The sequence below is a fragment of the Nerophis ophidion genome, linkage group LG03 (assembly GCF_033978795.1).
Source record: "Nerophis ophidion isolate RoL-2023_Sa linkage group LG03, RoL_Noph_v1.0, whole genome shotgun sequence".
In the NCBI taxonomy this organism is placed as follows: domain Eukaryota; kingdom Metazoa; phylum Chordata; class Actinopteri; order Syngnathiformes; family Syngnathidae; genus Nerophis; species Nerophis ophidion.
The window spans coordinates 25,855,972-25,877,979 of record NC_084613.1 but is presented as its reverse complement, the minus strand read 5'-3'; the positions used below and the strand labels follow the sequence as shown (position 1 = coordinate 25,877,979).

The window sequence follows — 22,008 nt, the reverse complement described above, 5'->3', positions numbered from 1 at the left end:
TGTTCTGGATCATCATTTGACCCAAAGTAGACTTTGTTGTCTCTCATGAAGTCTGTCATGATTAGTGGTAGTTGTTGTGATGCGTATGCTTATGCATATGCTTGAAAGGAGCAAAATACGTAAATATTACATGTAATTATGAATGTACCTGTTCCTACATTACATATATAAAACAATGATGGAGGTTTTTGGATATTTTCAAGAGTGCTTTATAAGCGGAATATAGCGAATCACATTACCTCCATTTTTAGTCGCCATTTACTGGCGTTTATTTACGAGTTAGAATGCATATAAAAGAAAAAGATACCGTATATGTGGTTGTCTTACATAAGAAATGTGAATGATAAAAAGTGCAGTTCCCCTTTAACATCTGCGCTTTGAGGTAAAGTTTTCAAAGTGGCTACATACTACTACTAACCGTAAGAAATAATAACTTTATTCTGAAAAATGATGTACATTACACGACTTGAATATACCACAACCACATTGTTTTTTAACAACAGTTTTTTACATTTACATTTTTTGGAATACTGTTTTCTATAACTGGTGCACTGCAGTAATTTATGACATTGTTGCTCCACAGTTGTGTGTTGACTCTACTTCATTGATCACCAGTGATTGGTCAAACGATACTGAAGCATTGATGTAATATGAAACAATCAGGAAGCGCTTCAGTGACAGCTTGTCAACGAGTTATTTTCAAAACATTTTTTTTTTCTGGCACCCCAACTTTTCCACTACAAAGGGGCCATTGGCCCACTCAAATATTAACACTAAATTAGTAATCTTATTCTTGATTTTAATCGTATCCAATAATTGTGTCTAACATATTTATGATTTAACAACATAAACCTTGTTAAAGAATATCAAAACCGTGTGTTAATTATAAAACTTTTTATCAAAAATAAATACTAATCAAAAAAAGGGACTCAAAAAACTGATGACAATAAAGCTTTCTATTCTAAAAAATAATAAACACAATAAATTCTAACAATATTACTATTAAAGGAAAATAAATATGTTCCTTAAATAAACGGTCAATACAAATTAAGTACAAATGACAATACAGTTTCAACACTTTAGTCATAATTTTTGCACTTCAGAAACATTCCTATGACTTCTGCTCCATTATTGTTCTGTTTGATATAGTCATTGGGGCGGTGTGGCCTGGTTAGTAAAGCGACCGTGTCAGCAACTTCAGGGTTCCAGGTTCAATTCCCGATTCCGCGATCCTAATCCCTGCCATTGTCTCTTTTGGCAAAACACTTATCCACCTGCTCCCAGTGCCACCCACACTGGTTTTAAATGTAGCTTAAAGATATAGACAATGGGTTTACGGTGGCAGAGGGGTTAGTGCGTCTGCCTCACAATACGAAGTTCCTGCAGTCCTGGGTTCAGATCCAGGCTCGGGATCTTTCTGTGTGGAGTTTGCATGTTCTCCCCGTGAATGCGTGGGTTCCCTCCGGGTACTCCGGCTTCCTCCCACTTCCAAAGACATGCACCTGGAGATAGGTTGATTGGCAACACTAAATTGGCCCTAGTGTGTGAATGTGAGTGTGAATGTTGTCTGTCTATCTGTGTTGGGCCTGCGATGAGATGGTGACTTGTCCAGGGTGTACCCTGCCTTTCGCCCGATTGTAGCTGAGATAGGCGCCAGCGCCCCCCGTGACCCCGAAAGGGAATAAGCGGTAGAAAATGGATGGATGGACAATGGGTTTAACCATTTAAAGTGCTTGGAGTCTCTGGAGAAAAAGCGCTATATAAATATCATTCACTTAAGTACTGACACAAGTGAAAATTTATTACAACTGAGTACGGACCACAGCAGAGAATCAGATATTATGTATTTTGTCCTAAGAATGACAGACAGTGTCTGTCATGAGATCGGTAGGCTGTGAGTTGAAACCCCGGCCGAGTCATACCAAAGACTAAAAAAATGGGACCCATTATCTCCCTACTTGGCACTCAGCATCAAGGGTTGGAATTAGGGGTCAAATCACCAAAAATGATTCCCGGGCGCGGCCACCGCAGCTGCAAACTCCTCCCCTCACCTCCCATGGGGTGAACAAGGGGATGGGTCAATTGCACAGCACACTTTTCACCACACCTAGTATGTGTGTGACAATCATTGGTACTTTAACTTCAATTTAACTGCTGGATTTTTCTTTATGAATCTCCAAATTCCAAGCTTTTTTCTAGGGAAAACTAACTCACGGTAGTCCTTTGTCCTTGTATGATTCACTTTTATTATTGAGACAAATCTATTATTGGGTAAAATAACGTTCAAAATAAAGAAACTGCATTTTCCTCTACTCGGACAGATATCAGTTCTTGAATATTAGAGAGTCCAAATACCAAACATAAGATAACAACTTGGGTGGGCAGTCTTTTCTCGTCAATGATTATGTAAATATAGAAATAATAATAAGATACATATTACCCAGCTCCGTCAGCCACACAGCAATGGCTCCGTAGACCTCCTCCAACACCAGCACGACCAACATGTTGAGGATGATGCCCGTGGTGGTCACCGTCATCCTCACACTGGCTTTGGCTTCAGGATCGGGATTCATGGACCACACACTTAACATGCAGATGCGATACACCACCACCCCGAACACAGCGGAAAAGGTCACAAACACCTGCAAACACACACACACACACACACACACACACACACACACACACACACACACACACACACACACACACACACACACACACACACACACACACAAATTTATACTATACTGACGTATACACTGGAAAAACTCAAAATTTCTTCAAGTATATATATTTTTAAATTACCAATTAAAATATCTAAACAGACTTGTTACAAGTCTGGTGACTTAAGTTTAAAAATACAACTTTTGAGCTTGTTATAAGACACAGAACTTCACAGTACTAGTAAGTATAGCTAATAATAAGTTTTAATTGCTAATTTCAAGATCATTCTTAAGTTTTTAAAGCTTAAATATAGGCATGTTAGATCCCATTGAGAAAAAAGAAGAAAAACTGACAAAAAAATGAAGGAACATTTAAATCGCTACAAAATGCTGCCACGTAAACCCTCAAAGAAAATTTTGAAAATCAAGAGTACATTTCCTGCAATTGAGTGCATTTCTACACTTAGATTCATTCTTATCTACAAACCTTTTTTGGATGTCTTTTTGACACTAACATGTTAAGTGTTATGTACCACACAATTTTTAAGTTTTCTTTAGTAGACCATTTACTGACATTATTATTATTATTGAAAATGTCATGTAAAAGATCTCTGAAAACGTTTCCCATTTGGCAACTCTATCATGTGGCCATGCCCCCTCGGGTAATATACTTTACATTGTTTACAGCCGTCACATAAAAAATATGCCATCTCGCTGGCTCCTAATGAATGCTCTAGAACAGGGGTCGGGAACCTTTTTGGCTGAGAGAGCCATGAAATCCAAATATTTAAATATGTATTTCCGTGAGAGCCATATAATATTTTTTTAACACTGAAAACAACTAAAAGTGTGCATTTTTAAATAACACCAACATTTTTTGAGTATAAAAAGTCTTGTATTTTTTTAAAAAAACATTGTTATTCTGAAGCTAACCAATAATAAATAAAATACTTCTTACCATTGATGCGACTTCTTGAACAGATTCGGTCGAAAACGGATGGATGGATTAAAATGCAGGGGAATGTTTTATATTTTGAATGTTTTTTTTAACTCTGATTACCAGTGGAAATAATAATTTCTTATCGTGTTAAGCAATGTCAAATAAAATTAATCTGAGAGCCAGATGCATCAATCCAAAGAGCCACATCTGGCTCTAGAGCCATAGGTTCCCTACCCATGCTCTAGAACATAAGTGTGAAAGTCAAGGGCCGGGGGCCAGATGGGGCAGGCCACATCATGTCCTGTGGCCCGAGTAAGCCTGGCCACGAATTTATCGTTTCTTGCTAAAATGTATTTTATACGTTCCATTTTGACACAAAAAAAAACACGTACTGCATGCAAATGCTTATTTTTTTAAGTTTATGTTATTATATTATATTATCATACATTCCAAACATTTTTGTTGAACTACAAATAAATACTTACATATCTACTTGACTTATGGGTTCAAAGCAAGTTATCCATCAAATTGTGTACAATTAAAATGACAAAAGACTTAACGCAAACCCCCCCCCCAAAAATGGCCAGCATCTTTGATAGAATTTTACTGTAAAAAAAACCCCAAAACTCTATTGAACTTTTTTGCATTGGGCAGTGATACATCGTAAAAACAACAACCGTACATTTTATGGTAAAAAAAAAATGGCAGCTCAGTCCCCTATTTTTTTAATTTAAATTTTTCAATATGTGGAACCATTTTTCAATTTACAGTAATATGTTGTATAAAACGGTAAAATTCTGGCGACACCTACAATGTACATACAAATATATATAATACTTAAATGCATAGGCAGTTATGTAGTATCCTGAGGCGAATCCTTAAATATTAATATTCATATATATTTGCTGTTATAAGCAGGCCTCGGAAAACAGCAATAACTGTGATGTGGCCCTTAATGAAAACACGTTTGACACTCCTGCTCTAAAAGTACAACATTTCGGAACTAACAGTTCGGATTGTAATAATCCAAATATCTTTAGCAGCAAAACAGAACGCCGTCGAGAAAGCTAACTAGTTGATGCTAACTAGCGAGCTTGTTTCGGTGCTCCTGATCGTCTGCCCGTCCCACAACTCAGTGTGGTGTTTAGGCAAGAGGAGCAGGTGTGAGGTCAACACATTTCATAAAAAAAAAACGCGGAAGTGATATTTTGACTAGAAAATTAATGTTTAAAAATGGACACATCACTTGTTTCATTAGCACATGTTGCTTACTTCAAGCAAAAATAACTTGTATTTTTTTTTCACTCTCCAGTGTATTTTTGAAAATGTGTAAAAAAAACACATCTGCTACAGTTTGAGATTAGCCGCGTTAACGCTTGTAGTGCAATGCAAGAAGTACCAGGAACAGTAAGGTGGACACGTTGATGAGGTAACCGGACAGGTGATCCTCAATGTCCAAGGACTCTGGCTGGACCTGTCAGGAAGAAGAAAAGTCATAATATTATTCTTCTTTTTCAACACTCCCTCAATGGATTTTCTGCACACACGTGTTGTGTTTTCTCTCTGGCAGGTGTGTGTTTGCCAGATAAAAAACCCCACTCTCCTCCCTTCCCTTTCCCTCTCCACCAGTAATCTGGGCTAATCTCAGGCAGGTAAGCAGCTTTGGACACAGCCATTCACAGAAGCTAAAGAGGCAGGGGTGGGGGGGATGGGGGTTACTCTATAGGCATGTTATAAAAACTCATAAACATGCAGCTGCCGTGTCATAATGTAATTGTCCACCAAAGACAATTTGGAAATGTTTGTTGTCAACCTTAGCGTGATTTGTGTTGCTGGATAAATGCGATTAGGGTTACAAGCATTAGCTTTAAATCACCTTAATGCAACAACCCCCCCAACCCCTCCCACACACAGCCTGCGATACCTGGAAGGCCAGCATCTGGTCCCTCTCTCCATCAGCTCCGTCTGCACTTTGAGTCTGCTGCAACACGATCACAGCAGGAAAGTTTGGGGTTTATCGTGTTGGCATCCAGCATTTGACAGAATGACATTTGTATTCATGTGAAGCATGATCAGATACGGGACCTTCTTTTTACGCTGTGCTTTCGCGTTGGTCTTCTTCTCCTGTAAAGCCTCCTCATATTCGGGCCGCAGCTCTTCCTGCAACACAAACACACTTCAATGAACTCCAAAACAATAGACACAATTTTCCATAACTATTTCTTTATGAGAACTTGAAATATCATGGGTCCAAAATAAGCATTTCTTGATTTTGTATCATCTCCCACTGACTAACTTCTCCACTAGATTGACAAAGTGATTTTTTGTCTGTGTTTCAATTGGGCTGCATGAGGAAATACTGTTGATGTACAGCAGGATTCACTGTGGTGGTCTACCACACTCCTCTCCTGGTTATCAATCAATCAATCAACCAATCAATCGAAGTATATTCATATAGCCCTAAATCACAAGTGTCTCAAAGGGCTGCACATGCCACAACGACATCCTAGGCTCAGATCCCACATCAGGGCAAGAAAAAATCTCAATCCAATGGGATTCTATGAAAAACCTTGGAGGGGACCGCAGATGTGGGGAGCCTCCCCTGGGCGACCGGTGCAATGGACGTCGAGTGGATCGAGTGGTTATTTCATCATCTCCCACTCACTAACTTCCCAACATGGTAGACCAGTGGTTCTCAAACTTTTGTCACCAAATAACACCTCAGATAACACCTGGCTCCCCAGGTACCACCATAATGAACAACATTGAAATACAGTAGTATAGTAGGCCTAAGTATTCATTAAGTACCACCATAATGGCCAACATTGAAATACAGTAGCGCAGTACACCTTAGTATTCATTAAGTACCACCATAATGGCCAACATTGAAATACAGTAGCGTAGTAGACCTAAGTATTCATTAGGTACCACCATAATGACCAACATTGAAATACAGTAGCGTAAAAGACCTAAGTATTCATTAAGTACCACCATAATGGCCAACATTGAAATAAAGTATGCGTAGTAGACCTAAGTATTCATCAACTGTCACCATAATGACCAACATTGAAATACAGTAGCGTAGAAGACCTAAGTATTCATTAAGTACCACCATAATGGCCAACATTGAAATACAGTAGCGTAGAAGACCTAAGTATTCATTAAGTACCACCATAATGACCAACATTGAAATACAGTAGCGTAGAAGACCTAAGTATTCATTAAGTACCACCATAATGGCCAACATTGAAATAAAGTATGCGTAGTAGACCTAAGTATTCATCAACTGCCACCATAATGACCAACATTGAAATACAGTAGCGTAGAAGACCTAAGTATTCATTAAGTACCACCATAATGACCAACATTGAAATACAGTAGCGTAGAAGACCTAAGTATTCATTAAGTACCACCATAATGGCCAACATTGAAATACAGTAGCGTAGTAGACCTAAGTATTCATCAACTACCACCATAATGACCAACATTGAAATACAGTAGCGTAGAAGACCTAAGTATTCATTAAGTACCACCATAATGGCCAACATTGAAATACAGTAGCGTAGTAGGCCTAAGTATTCATTAAGTACCACCATAATGACCAACATTGAAATACAGTAGCGTAGAAGACCTAAGTATTCATTAAGTACCACCATAATGACCAACATTGAAATACAGTAGCGTAGAAGACCTAAGTATTCATTAAGTACCACCATAATGGCCAACATTGAAATACAGTAGCGTAGTAGGCCTAAGTATTATTTAAGTACACTATAATGGCCAACATTGAAATACAGTAGCGTAGTAGGCCTAAGTATTCATTAAGTACCACCATAATGACCAACATTGAAATACGGTAGCGTAGAAGACCTAAGTATTCATTAAGTACCACCATAATGGCCAACATTGAAATATAGTAGCGTAGTAGACCTAAGTATTCATTAAGTACCACCATAATGGCCAACATTGAAATACAGTAGCGTAGTAGACCTAAGTAGTCATTAAGTACCACCATAATGGCCAACATTGAAATACAGTAGCGTAGTAGACCTAAGTATTCATTAAGTACCACCATAATGACCAACATTGAAATACAGTAGCGTAGTAGGCCTACACTATGTATTCGTTAAAGCAAGGCAGATATTTTATTTAATAAGTATAATTATTATTTTGGCCCCTGTAACATTAAACAGAGTTTGAACGGTAACACTATGTTTGAATATAGGAAAATAAAACATTGTACTGCCTTCCGCCCGATTGTAGCTGAGATAGGCGCCAGCGTCCCCCGCAACCCCGAAAGGGAATAAGCGGTAGAAAATGGATGGATGGAAAACATTGTACTTTCAATTAGTGATTCTTTGGCGCTAAATTGAGCCCACATATCAGCGGCTTTAGAGCTGCATTCTTTAGTGCCGCCCTAATGGCTCGCTGGAGCTTTTTTGTAGGAGGACAAACATGACACAAACTTTCCTAATTTTTAGAAAGCCTACTGTTTAACATGTCTGGGTTTATGCTTCACTTTTGAGAGTATTTGGCAAGCGCCACTTTGTCCTACTAATTTCAGCGGTTCTTGAACTCACCGTCGTTGTGTGGACTGTGGCGCAACAGTTTGTTTACATGTGTAACTTTCTCAAACTCTGCTACAGAAAGACGTGTTTTATGCCACTCCTATCATTGTCTCATTTTGTCCACCAAACATTTTATGCTGTGCTTGAATGGACAAAGGTGAACTTTGTTGATATTATTGACTTGTTGGGAGTACTATTTAGGCATATTTGGTCACTGCATGACTGAAAGCTAACAATGCTAACAAGCTCTTTAAACCTTGTTTGTAGGTATATTTGAGCTCATTCATTTTCCTTTATTTATGTCCTCTGTGTATTTTATTTATATTTGCATGTCTCATGTCACATTTCATTTTCTGTATGAAATATTGGCGAAACAACAAAAAAAAAAAATACACTGTAATGGTTTTGAAAATAAAAAATATCAAAAGGGCCCCCGCATGCTCTGATTTTTAAGTGTGCAGCACTCAGTGGAAAAAGTTTGGACACACCTGGTCTACACCTTTGCATTCCTTGTTATTTTAGCATCTCCCTCTGACTAACTTCAAACAAGGTGGACCAACTGAATTTTTATTTATCTGTTTTTTTGGAATGCATGAGAAAATACTAAATATATATAATATTGTGGTGGCCCATTCCTTGTTATTTAATCAACTTACACTAACTCCCCAAGTACGTAAGCTGACCAAACACACTCTAATTGTAATAATTTTAACTACTTAATGCATGACGGTCCAGATATCCAAAAAAATGCCCTGTGGAATCCACTGTAGTCATCTACAACCATGCATTTCTATTGACAATGCCATTTTCTATTGTTGCTGGCTGAGTATTAAAAGTGAAAGGTAAAAATGTTGTTTCCATACATTCTTGATTTTGGCACTTTCCACAGTCCTCTTGATTATCAAAACTACAAGTTTGAGTAAAACTACCCCTTGAAGTACCTTTTTACTCCTTGCTGGTGTATGAAGGAGTAATTAGAGAAACATGCTCACCTGGACGCGCTCCTTCAGGCAGCACATTTAGAGAGGCAGAAGTCAGAGAGGTAAGTTACATGTATTTATGTTCATCCTTTCAAAGAAGTTCTCCACTTTAAGAAGCAACCGATCCCATTACAGGACAGTCATGTTAGCAAAACACGTGAGTGCGTACGTGCATACGTCTGAGTGTGTGTGTGTGTGTGTGTGTGTGTGTGTGTGTGTGTGTGTGCGTGCGTGCGTTTTGAGGTTAGCACTCTATCCTGAATTTATATGGGATTAAACAGAATCCTTTTGAAAATTGAGTGGGGGAAAGATTTAGAGATGTTAAAAAATAGCAAAGTACATAAATTTAAAAAAGTTGCTGCATGTGCACTTTTCTTAGGTTAGATGGATGTGCAGTACCTCCTCATCCTCCAGGCTGGTTAGGTCCCAAGCGTGTTTAAGACACATCTGTCGCCTTTTCCAGTGCTCCAGGAAACAGGCAGCTAGAAGTACACACAACAAATGTTTGGAAGTTGGACCTATTAAATAAAATAACCAGTATGAGCAACAGCCCCGTTCAAAAAAGTACCATGGAACCTCGATTTTCTTTTCTTGCCATTTACCAAGTTCTGTCTATTTTCTTACTCAATATAGACCCCAAACAGCCACCAATTTAGCCTGGAAAGAAGGAGATAAATGCTGTGGACTTACACTTATGGAGGAGGGGGAATCTACACACTTATAGAGGGGGAACCTACACACACAACCCCTCCTCTCTCTGCCTCCTGTCCCTTCTCTGCCGTCGTCGCCTGCCGTTTGCCGACAGCAAGGTAAAAAAGATTTTACTTTCTAACAGTTTTTTTTGTTACCGTAGCATCATGGTTGTTAACGTTTTTGAAAGTATCAGAGGGACTTTTGTGTGTGTGCGCGCAGTGACAATACAGCTTGCCATTGTTGAAAATAAAATGATTGTTGTTAACCCCTTGTTATATTTGTTTAACATGTAGACACATAAATACACACACACACACACACATACATACATACATACATACACACACACATATATATATATATATATATATATATATATAATAGTAGGCCTAAGTATATGTATATATATCCATTTTCTACTGCTTGTCTCTTTCGGGGTCGCGGGGGGTGCTGGAGCCTCAGCTGCATTCGGGCGGGAGGCGGTGTACACCCTGGAGAAGTAGCCATCTCATCACAGGGCCAACACAGATAGACAGACAACATTCACACACTAGGGCCAATTTAGTGTTGCCAATCAATCTATCCCAAAGTACATGTCTTTGTAAGTGGGAGTGTGTGTGTATATAAATATATATATATATATATATATATATATATATATATATATATATATATATATATATATATATATATATACATAAAACATACATATATAATAATAATAATATAATAATGGATTAGATTTATATCGCGCTTTTCTATTGTTAGATACTCAAAGCACTCACAGAGAAGTGGGAACCCAACATTCATTCACACCTGGTGGTGGTAAGCTACATCTGTAGCCACAGCTGCCCTGGGGTAGACTGACGGAAGTGTGGCTGCCAGTTTGCGCCTACGGCCCCTCCGACCACCACCTATCATTCATTCATCATTCATTCACCAGTGTGAGCGGCACCGGGGGCAAGGGTGAATTGTCCTGCCCAAGGCCACAACGGCAGCGATTTGGATGTTAATAGGTGGGAAGCGAACCTGCAACCCTCAGGTTTCTGGCACGGCCGCTCTACCCACTACGCCATGCCGCCCCTGAATATATATATACATACATACACATGTATATATATATATATATATATATATATATATATATATATATATATATATATACACTGTATATTTACACACACAGACACACACACACACACACACACACACACACACACACACACACACACACACACACACACACACACACACACACACACACACACACACACACACACTTTGCTTACTTTGCTTATGGCAGTCCATCGATGTCGATGATGACGTTGCTCCAAACGAAGTATTGGATTGGTTATTGTTGTGCTTTTCTCCTGTGCATAGCCAGGTGGCTGCTCAGGCCTATGCGTGATCCACGGACTTTGTCACAGGAGGGGCAGGGGAAGGCAGCGGTGATGGTCGCTGGTGCTGTGGCACGTTGGTGTCTTTGTGCACGCCGCTGTGCTCTCCGCTCTGTGAACTTCTCCTGAAGATGAGTGATTCCCTGGTGCCAGGTAGAGCTCCAAGTCTGGCGGTCAGCAGCCAGGGACTCCAGTGCTGGTGGTTTGATGTCACACTTTTTCAGGAGAGTTTTAATGTGGTCCTTGTACCGTTTTTTCTGGCCCCCGGCAGACCTTTGACCGACTGAAAGCTGGCCATACAATATTTGACGGGGTAGGCGGTGGGCTGGCATACAAATCACATGTCCGACCCATCTTAGGTGTTTTTGGCCAAGGAGTGCTGTGATGCTGGGTGTGTTGGTCCGGTCATAAATTTCAGTGTAGGGCACCCTGTCTTCCCAGGTCAGACCTAGGATCCTTTGGAGGCAGCGGATGTGGAAGGCCTCGAGACTCTGGATGTGCCTCTGGTAGGGTGTCCAGGTTTCGGAACTATAGAGCAGCGTGGAGAGGCAGACTGCCTTATACACGGCTGTCTTGGTGGAGATGGTTAGATTCCTGTTCAGGAAAACCCTGGACTGTAGCCTTCCAAAGGTAGCAGATGCCAGGCCAATACGGGCCTGGATGTCATCGTCATTGGTGCAGGTTGGCGACAGGGTGCTACCAAGGTAGGTGAAGTGGGGGACGGTGGCTAATGGGTGCCCGTTAAGGGTGAAGATTGGCGTGTTTGGCTGGGGAGTAAACTCCTGCACGAGTATTTGTGTTTTCTTGGTGTTTATCTGAAGACCAATGTTACTGTAGATGGAGGCTACCACATTCAGTGCGCGCTGGAGAGACTCTGGTGAGTGTGCAAGTATAGCGCAGTCATCTGCATACTGTAGTTCCAGAATATGCTGGGTGGTGAGTTTAGTGCTGGCTTGGAGGCGACGGATGTTAAAAAGGTTGCCATCCAGCCGGTATTGTATCTGAATCCCATCTGTGGGGTCCAGGTGTTTATGGGACAGGAGGGTGACAGTGGAAATGAACATGTTGAATATGGTTGGTGCAAGGACACACCCTTGGTTGACCCCCACATCCACACTGAAAAATGGGGATTGTTGGCCGCCGTTGCTCACACAGGCCTGCATGCCATCATGTAGCTGTCGCAGTAGGTTGCAGAACTTTGCTGGTACACCTAGTTTTCCAAGTACTTCCCACAGCAAGTCCCGGTTTACTGTATCGAAGGCCCTGGACAGGTCAATGAATGCCATGTACAAGTCTTTGCGGTGTTCTCTGCATTTTTCCTGTACCTGTCTGGCAACAAAGATCATGTCTGCGGTGCTCCGATCACGTCTAAAGCCGCATTGAGAATCGGGCAGGATGTTTTAGGTTACATGAGTTGCTACTCGATGTAACATGATTCTTGCTAGCACCTTCCCAGCTGCGGATAGTAGGGAGATACCTCTGCTGTTGCCGCAGTCTGCTTTGTTGCCTTTGCGCTTATAGATCGTTATGATGTTAGCATCCTTCCAATCTTGCGGGATGACTTCAGACGACCAGATGGCAGTGATCATCGGGTGCATTCTGCGGTGCAGGAGATATCCACCGTGCTTCAAGATTTCTCTCGGGATCTTGTCAAGGCCTGGACTCTTGTTGTTTTTTAGACCCTTGATGGCCTTGAGTACCTCTGAGAAGCTTGGAGAGGAGTCCAGTGAGTCTACAGGGGGCAGGCATGGGAGGTCAGAGAGTATGTCTGTCTGTACAGGGTTTGTGGTGTTCAGCAGTACCCTGAAGTGCTCAGCCCATCTGTCCAGGATCTGTTGTTTGTCCTTGTAGAGAGTGGTTTCGTCAGCTGATCTAACTGGGGTGATGTTCTTCCTCTGTGGGCCATAGATGGACTTGATGGAGTCGTAGAAGGCATGAGGTTTGTTGGTGTCTGCGTGATGTTGTATTTCGCGGGCCTTCTGTGTCCACCAGTCACTCTCCATGGCTCTGAGGGTGCACTGGGTTTCACTTCTGAGGCGGATGAGCTGAGCCTTCAGGACGGTGGATTGAGGGTTTGATATGTGAGCTGCAAGGGCCTTGTGTTTTGCCTGAAGCAGGTCATAGATTCCTGGCGCACTATTGTCAAACCAGCCTTGATGTCGCCTTCTGGTGTACCCTATAGACTCCACGGCCGCCTGGTGGAGGGCAGTGCGTAGGGTGCTCCAGGTAGTTCCAGTGTCCAGCTCTGGTGGCACTTCAGGAATCTTGAACAGCTGATCTGCTACCTTTTTCCTGAGCTGGTTGACACAGTGCGTGGACTTCAGTGCATCACAGTTGAGCCTCTTGGAAGGTGGTGTTTTTCTCTGTTGGGGACGTATTTCTAAGTCAATCTTTGTTCTGATCAGGCGGTGGTCAGCTCCACGCATGGCCCTAGTGATGCACACCTCCTTCCTGTCAGCGTGGCGGGTGATGATGTAATCTAGGCGATGCCAGTGTTTAGAGCGAGGGTGTTGCCAGGATGTTTTGTACTTGTTTTTCAGTTGGAACAAGGTGTTTGTGATGACCAGTTGATGCTCAGAACATAGAGTGAGAAGACGGAGACCATTATTGTTGAGCTTGCTAACACCGTGCCGACCCATCACTTCCCTCCACAGTACACTGTCCGAGCCCACTCTTGCATTAAAATCCCCTAGCAGGATGAGCTTGTCAGTGAGTGGTGTTTTGCTGATGACGGAGTGCAGGGAGGCATAGAACTCTTCCTTACATTGAGGGTCGGCAATCAGTGTTGGGGCATAGGCGCTGATGAGGGTGCAGTAACGGTTATTTGTGAGGGGAATCCTCCAGGTCATCAACCTTTCACTAATGCCAACTGGAAATTCGGGAAGCTTCTGAAGTAGGGAGGTCCGCACAGCGAAGCCTACACCATGGAGGCGACGGGAGCCTTCTGGAAGCCCTTTCCAGAAGAAAGTGTATCCTTCTCCCACCTCGGCTATGGAGTCCTCCCCATGGAAGCGGGTCTCGCTGAGGGCCGCAATGTCGATGTTATACCTCTTCAGTTCGTGCGCCACCAACGCTGTTCTTCTGCGGGGACGAGATGAATCATCACGCACATCCAAAAGCGTACGGACGTTCCAAGTCGCTAGTGTGAGTGTCAGTTGGGTTTTATTCTTGTGTTTTCGACCGCATGGGGGGATGATCCGGCAGCTGCGGTAGGCTGCCCGGGAGTGGAGGAACAGACCATTTCTAGGCCACATTTTCTAGGCCCTTCCCATCTCAGGGTGAGCAGGGTGGGGCTGCTCAGTCACGTGGGGAGCTGCCGAAGAGACACGCTGTTCTGTCCCGTACGTCAGCGACCGTCTATCCCACGCCGCCTGCGTGCAGAGTTGGGCTAGATACTCCCAGTCACATCCTGACCTGTATCTGCCACCCTTCTCCATCGCCGCAGGACTTGGAGGGGAGGGGATGGGGTGGGAAAGTGGGTGGGGGTGTTTGGAGCAGGCCTGCGCTAGGAGTAGATTAGAGTGAAGGAAGTGGTGCGCAGTCACTACCCTCACTACCTTGGCTCCCCCCTACGTCTTCCAGTGGCATGAAAAGCTCATGACGACCTTCTGCAGGAAGGAGTTGCACAAGACTGCCAGCACACCGGTCTGTTGATGGCCGCCTGATGCGAGTCTTCCCAACAGATTTGTCGTTAGGGGTTTACTTCAGTAGCCAAACACACACGGTGCACCCAGTAGGCAGTGAGGTACCCTTAACCTTCATCTGCCTTTACTGCCGGAGGCGACGCGTCATTATCCGCCAGTTCCGCCGTTGAGGTTTTTAGATCGCGCTTCGTCTGGAACCTCTCCCTCGACCTTACCGCCATGGTTGAAGCTACCAGGAGCTGAGGCTCCCGACGGCATTGCTCTTAGGTTCATTGGAACACACAAGGCTCTCCACCACGACAAGGTGGCGACCCGTGGAGAACACACAAACACACACACACACACACACACACACACACATAGTGCATTCAATCTTTTGCTAAAATAGGGACTTTTATTGAGGGTAAAACCAATGATTCATGTTTAAATGGTTTCTTATCGAGAAATTTGCTTCACTATACTAACTTCGATTCACTATACTAACTTCGATTTACGAAACCCTGTTCAAGAACCAATTAAGTTCGTAAATTGAGGTTCCACAATAAATGTTCTCTTGCAACTTAAAGCATGACAATTAGCCGAGAAACTGCTCTTATCTCAAAACAGTTTTAAATTGAGGTACCCCAGTTCATGTCAATTTTCTACTACAAAAAAATAGGAATGAAAAAGATAAAGAACATCTCGTTACCCCACAGAGACATAAAGATAGCGAAGAGAACCGTGGCTCCGTTGTCAAACAGGTAGGACGCCTTAGCCAGCGAGCACACCGTACTCAGCCGCCAGTAGTCACACACGCTGTCACACAGCGGACACATGGTGATGTTCAGGTTGTCGTCGCATGTCTCCTGACTTGACATGTGAAAAACACTGTAAATAAAATTGTTCAGTCGTGTGTACATGGCGATTTGCCTACCTCGGCACGTTATTGTCCACAGTCAAGATGCCGTAGACGAAGACGATGATTCCCAGTACTGACGGAGGGATGAGGAGCTGAGTGTAAACACCCAACCAAGCAAAATATAAGCCAATCTGCTCCCCAAAGTACTTCCTGTACAAGAAACATATTTAGCCACGCTGACACGCGGTGGAAGCGTTTTGAGATGAACAGCAATGCACTTGGCTATTTTTTTGTGAATAATCAACTGAGAAAAGAAAAACCTGATGAGATCCACAGGCTGATACTTGTGCATGACTCCATATCGAGCCCACTCTTCATGAAGCACCTGGAGGATGACAACACATGTCAACAAATCAAAGTCAAGGCTGATATTTCTTTATTTAGCACAATTTTAAAACAGACTACTGCACCAAAGAGCTGAACAGGTTAAAACAGAAAGGCAAAAGATTAAAAATAATAATAATAAAAATCACAATAAGTACAGAACATTTTATAGATAAAACACAGTGAAAATGCATACAAATAGTGCAAATAACAGAAAGATGAAAGATAAAAAAAATATAAATAATAATAAAAAACAATAGTTATAAAACACAGTTAAAATGCATTAGTAAAACCACAACAACCTAAAAATGTCCAGCAAGTGAGTCATTATTTAATGGTTTTGTTCAGTAACTTAATAAAAAGGCTCACCTGTCTATCGTTGCGCTGGTCTTTATCTCCTCTCCGAGAAAACGACCCCTGGGTTGGAGATAATTGATCAGAAGTTAACTTTAAGTGTGCTATGTACTGTATGTGCATTTTCGTAACTACAGTTTTTCCCACAGATTGGCAATCTATTTGTGGCAGTGGAGGTGTCAACATAACATCATCGTAAAATTTGCATAATTGGCTGTGACACTTTAAGACAAATCTGCATTTTTCAACTATTGCTGCTTTTTTTTTTTACATCGATGTAACAGTGCCTGCACTTTGTACACCCCTGCTTTATTAACATGCTTTATTTTGCCATTATTGAATGTCATTAAGAAATAAAAAAAAACTTCCAATTTAAGATTATTTATTATAGTGTCCACAATGAAGTCACTGTGAAACTAAGCACTAGGGATATAACAATATGACGATTTCATATCACAGTTATTGTCACCTAAATGATCATGTTTATCAATAATATGACGGTATTCTTGAATGTGGTCAAAAAGTACTCATACACATGTATAACCAAGTTTTATTAAAACAAATATAATTTAATAAATAATAAAATAATATTGTCCTTGCTACTTTAGAGTCATATTATTTTCATTTGAATTTTAAATATGTTTATCTTCTTGAGTTTTAATTTGTAAAAGTGTTTTTGGGTTGTTTTTTTTGTGATAAACAAAAATATGTGTGTTTGGTGCATCAAGTCTGATTAATGTGACATCACGCAAACGCACTTCCTGTTGTCATATTTCTTATCGATCGATTCCTCGGTCCAAGAGAGCACAGCCTTTAAGTCCAACATCCTCACTGTAATGTGTTTATATAAGTTTAGATTGGGGTATGTCGTTATTTTAAATGGAGAAAAACGTAAATGTCTCTTGTTTTTATGTTAGCATTTAAGCTGGCGAGCATTAACTTACTTCTCCAGTGCAGTGTCAATGTTCCGCGAGTATATCAAAATAATTTTACAACAATTTTTATTTAAAACTGTAATACTAGCCTGTGGAAGTTTTACTGTGCTTTATCCTTATACTGTTTGTTACATCCCTAACAAGCACACCAAGGAAAGTACATTAAAATACACACAAAGTGCACATTATTGTAGGGATTGTGTTAAATCAACAATACAGTTTGGTATAAACTGAAAAATGGAGGATAAAGGTTGGCTTTTATGCTGCGAACTTAATAGTAGCATACAATGGATGATCCCATTGAGAGCCTCAAGAAATTAGCATTGCTATCGTTTTGAACTTGTAGAGAAGTTTAACAATTGAGAATTCAACAAAAAAAGATTAACCGCTTACTTTGTATAAGTAGGCCAGTCCGCAGCTCAGTGCATTGTAAGTGGTTGTGTGCGTGTACGTGTGTGTTTGCATGTGTGTCTGCGTGTCCACTGTCTAACTAAAAAAAAAGATTCTCTAACTCTAATTTCAAAACACATAACATAATCAATATTTTGTGGAACATGATTCACATATATCGCAAAAAAGGTGAAGTGTTACCAACCCTTCATCAGAAAATATGACAAAATATAGATACATTTAATTCACTTGTGGCAGGCCGCCACAAGCGAATGAATGTATCGTAATACACTTAACTGAATTCCTAACTCTTTCGAATTAAACATGATGAAGTGCATGCGTGTGGATATTGTTGCTCTACTTACATCATGCAAAGGAAAGGCAGAGATGTAGACGGCCCGTGCCACGAGCGACATGATACCTGCAGTGAAGCGCAAAAATCAGCTTCCTGTGTTAGCTATCACACATGTGACATGAAGTACGAGTGCGTCCTCACCCGTGGTTTGGCAAGTTTGTCTGCAGGTTGTGCGGGAAATAATCTCTGAAACCTGCGCAGAAGGACACACAAACGTGAAGCATATCACCTTCACCTCCTATCAATATGTTTATTTTGAGTACGTACGATTCTGCTACGTGTTGCGTTGTCGAAAACCGTCTCTGTGGACGTGATGTCATACCTGCAGCAAGTAATGAGAGAATCTTAGCTTCTTGTATTATCATTTTTTGGATTATACACAACCTTTGCATATCGTACAATGCTCAAACTAATTCCTCTATCAAATGATGTTTCGTACGCTCACAAAACATTAAGATTAGCATCTGTGGCTGTAGGCAACCTCCTGATGTAGTTGATAAAAACTCCAGAAAATGACATCTCGCAGCTTTTATTTACCTCTGCATGCACTTGATTGTAGTTTGCGCTACGCAGCTGCTGGTGTGAAACTTTGGTTACATTTGTCGTACTAATGTTTTTAATAACGTCATCAGCTTTATTAATAGGCTGTCTTGGCAGTTTGCTCCTTACCGCCATAGAAAAGAGAGCTATGTTTTCTAATCATCACTTGCTATTAAGGATGTGTACCGAATCAGGACAATTTTTGGCACCGATTCATGTAAAATTCAACGGTGCCATGTTACAGTACTTTGGTTGCGCATAAAGTCACGTCCGGTTGCCGACTTAGCCAGCAAGTTGCCGATAAACTCCAGCAGCACTGAGAGCAGACTCAGCCAAATGACTTCCAGGTATTATTGCAAATTTAAATGACAGCAAAGAACTGACTCCAAAAAAAATGCTCTAATTTAAGTAAAGTAAGGCAAAAACATCTTCAAAAAGAGCACAAGCTTAATGCTAGTATATATTGGCTTTGCTATTGACATGCTACCAATTAGCATTAGTGATTTTACATGGCGATTTTAAATGGCAATTTTAACGCCTCTAAATGTGTTAATGAATACTACAACTAGGGTGCATGTTACACTCAAACAGCTGGTGCGTAATAAGTACAATACTTACAGTTTTAACACTTTTCGGACTCAACCAAAGACGAGACAGCAAAGACTGGCCTGACTAACCAACACACAATAAACTGCACGCTAATGCCATCTAATGTCTTGGACTTGCAACTGTAATTGAGACTCATGAATGTCCATCCATCTATTTTCTACCGCTTGTCCCTTTTGGGGTTGCGGGGGGTGCTGGAGCCTATCTCCGCTGCACTCATGGATGTGATGATGAAAAAATATATAACAACTGGACAGCAGTAGTCATAATCAGCTCATGTTAAAATGCTGCATTAAAATAGTTAATTTTATTATCAAAAATAATTCATATTTATTAACACCCACAAAAGTACTGAAAATTGATACTGTGTCGTACATATATCGATTTCCAGGTACTAGGAATTGGTACCAAATCGTTTTAAATGTCAACGGTACCCACCCCTACTTGCTATATTTTTTTTGCTTCTTTGTATGGTATGAAATATGCTAAACAGACAAAATTAATGGGACGCCAAAAGCCATTTCATCTGCAGATGTACACTGGTGTGCCTCAGTGAACATGGCTGTACTTACAGGTGGAGCTTGTCTCTGATGAAAGGGTGTTTGAGCGTCTTGAAACGAGAGCGCGTCTGCGGTTCTCGCTGGACGTCAAAGTGCGGGACGTCCGGCTGAAAGGGCGTGTTGATTTTGGTGACAAAGGAGTCCCACATTCCTGCGATGCCCGCCCTTTTACGCAGCTCACACTTCTGCTCAGTAAAACAAAAAGGGAGAGGGGTTCCTGAATATGAACTTGTTTTAATGCAAAATTGTAACCGTGAGAATAGGAAAGGTAAGTGAGGTACAGTGCTTGACTACCTTTTTTACAGCCACTTTGATCTTCTGAAGCTCTGCCTCTCGACTGAGGATCGGCCATGGGATATGCAGCCGGATGAAACTTATGCCGCTTGTCCTCTGCATACATTACAAGGTACTGTTAGTGCAGTGGTTCTTAACCTTGTTGGAGGTACCGAACGCGACCAGTGTCATATTAGTGAAAAATATTTTTTTTTTTTTTTTTTTCAGATTCAAGACAAAGTTATATGTTTTTGGTAACACTTTAGTATGGGGAACATATTCTAAGTAACAAAGACTTAATTTAGAGTTATTTGGAAACTAGGGGAACATATTCTAAGTAACAATGACTTAATTTAGAGTTATTTGGACACTAGGGGAACATATTCTAAGTAACAGAGTTATTTGGTTAGGGTTAGGGTGAGGGTTAGGGTTATAATAAGGCCATGCCGAATAAGGCATTAATAAGTACTTAATAATGACTAGTTAAGAGCCAATATGTTACTAATTTGCATGTTAATAAGTAACTAATCAATGGTAAATATGTTCCCCATACTAAAGTGTAACAATGCTTTTTTTTACTGGTGCCCAAAATTAACCGTGCATGAACATCACCTTGTTCAGACAACAAAACCAACACAGTGCATAAACTTACAACAAATTACACAACTGCAAATCATTCAGCTGTTGCCGTATCCGTAATACGCCCATAGGGAGAAGTGTGTATTCATACGATGAGTCGGGTGTGTTTTGACCGCCGCCCAACCCCTGAGGCCAACTCACCGAACCCCTAGGGTTCAATCGAACCCAGGTTAAGAACCACTGTGTTAGTGTCAACAACACATTTACAGCAAATTGTCCTGTGTCAAAAGTAGGGCCGCGTATTGAAGTCGGTACTTTTTTGGCACAGACGGAATCCCGCCAGTCCTACAGGGCACCAATTCACGTAAAATCCAACGGTGCCATGTCACGGTACCTGGGTTGGCCGTAACATCATGTCCTGTTATAGACTCTCATTTCGGCACTAGGTGATCACTTCAGCAGCACTGAGAGCAGACTGAGCCAAACTACCACTAAGTTATGTCACAATTTTCAAAGTCAACAAGTAAATTTACTCGAGAAACGCTCCAACGCAAGTTTTTTTAAAAAAAAGCTAGCTTGTTGTTATATACACTATATTGGCAGTGGAGACGCCTTCTCTGGAGTGATGAATCGCGCATTTCCATCTGGCAATCTGACTGACGAGTCTGGGTTTGGAGATTACCAGGAGAACGGTACATTTCGTACTGCATTGTGCCGAGTTGGAAATTTGGTGGAGGAGGAATTATGGTGTGGGGTTGTTATTCAGGAGTTGGGCTTGGCCCCATAGGTCCAGTGAAATGAACTTCGAATGCTCCATGATACCAACACATTTTGGAAGATTCCATGTTCCCAACCTTGTGGGAACAGTTTGGAGCGGGCCCCTTCCTCTTCCAACATAACTGTGCACCAGTGCACACAGCAAGGTTCATAAAGACATGGATGACAGAGTCTGGTGTGGATGAACTTGACTGGCCTGCACAGAGTCCTGACCTGAACCTGAGAGAACACCTTTTGGATGAATTAGAATGGTGACTGAGAGCCAGGCCTTCTTAACCAACATAGGTGTGTGACCTCACCAATGCGCTTTTGGAAGAATGGTCGAAAATTCCTATAAACACACTCCGCAACCTTGTGGACAGCCATACCAGAAGAGTTGAAGCTGTAATAGCTGCAAAAGGTGGACCGATATTATAATGAACCCTATGGGTTAGGAATGGGATGGCACTTTAAGCTTATTTGTGAGTCAAGGCAGGTGGCCAAATACTTTTGGCAATATGTTGTACATTGGCATTGCTGTTGATATGTT

At 41.4% G+C, this 22,008-nt stretch overlaps 1 protein-coding gene across 3 annotated transcripts in view; it reads right to left on the bottom strand.

The window, feature by feature from the left end:
• ano2a (anoctamin 2a) overlaps positions 1 to 22,008 on the bottom strand; it is a 62,807-nt gene that overhangs the window by 16,222 nt on the left and 24,577 nt on the right. For 2 of the 3 annotated variants that reach the window (XM_061894766.1, XM_061894767.1), the window contains 14 exons: positions 20,145 to 20,240; positions 19,863 to 20,035; positions 18,412 to 18,466; positions 18,286 to 18,337; positions 18,155 to 18,210; positions 16,480 to 16,527; positions 16,047 to 16,111; positions 15,802 to 15,936; positions 15,577 to 15,737; positions 9,554 to 9,636; positions 5,692 to 5,766; positions 5,531 to 5,587; positions 5,006 to 5,080; positions 2,441 to 2,642 (listed from right to left, as the gene is read on the bottom strand). In XM_061894766.1, coding sequence (XP_061750750.1) covers positions 2,441 to 2,642; positions 5,006 to 5,080; positions 5,531 to 5,587; positions 5,692 to 5,766; positions 9,554 to 9,636; positions 15,577 to 15,737; positions 15,802 to 15,936; positions 16,047 to 16,111; positions 16,480 to 16,527; positions 18,155 to 18,210; positions 18,286 to 18,337; positions 18,412 to 18,466; positions 19,863 to 20,035; positions 20,145 to 20,240 — 1,333 coding nt within the window. The remainder of the gene's footprint in view (positions 1 to 2,440; positions 2,643 to 5,005; positions 5,081 to 5,530; positions 5,588 to 5,691; positions 5,767 to 9,553; positions 9,637 to 15,576; positions 15,738 to 15,801; positions 15,937 to 16,046; positions 16,112 to 16,479; positions 16,528 to 18,154; positions 18,211 to 18,285; positions 18,338 to 18,411; positions 18,467 to 19,862; positions 20,036 to 20,144; positions 20,241 to 22,008) is intronic. The other variant, XM_061894768.1, reaches the window with a different exon arrangement.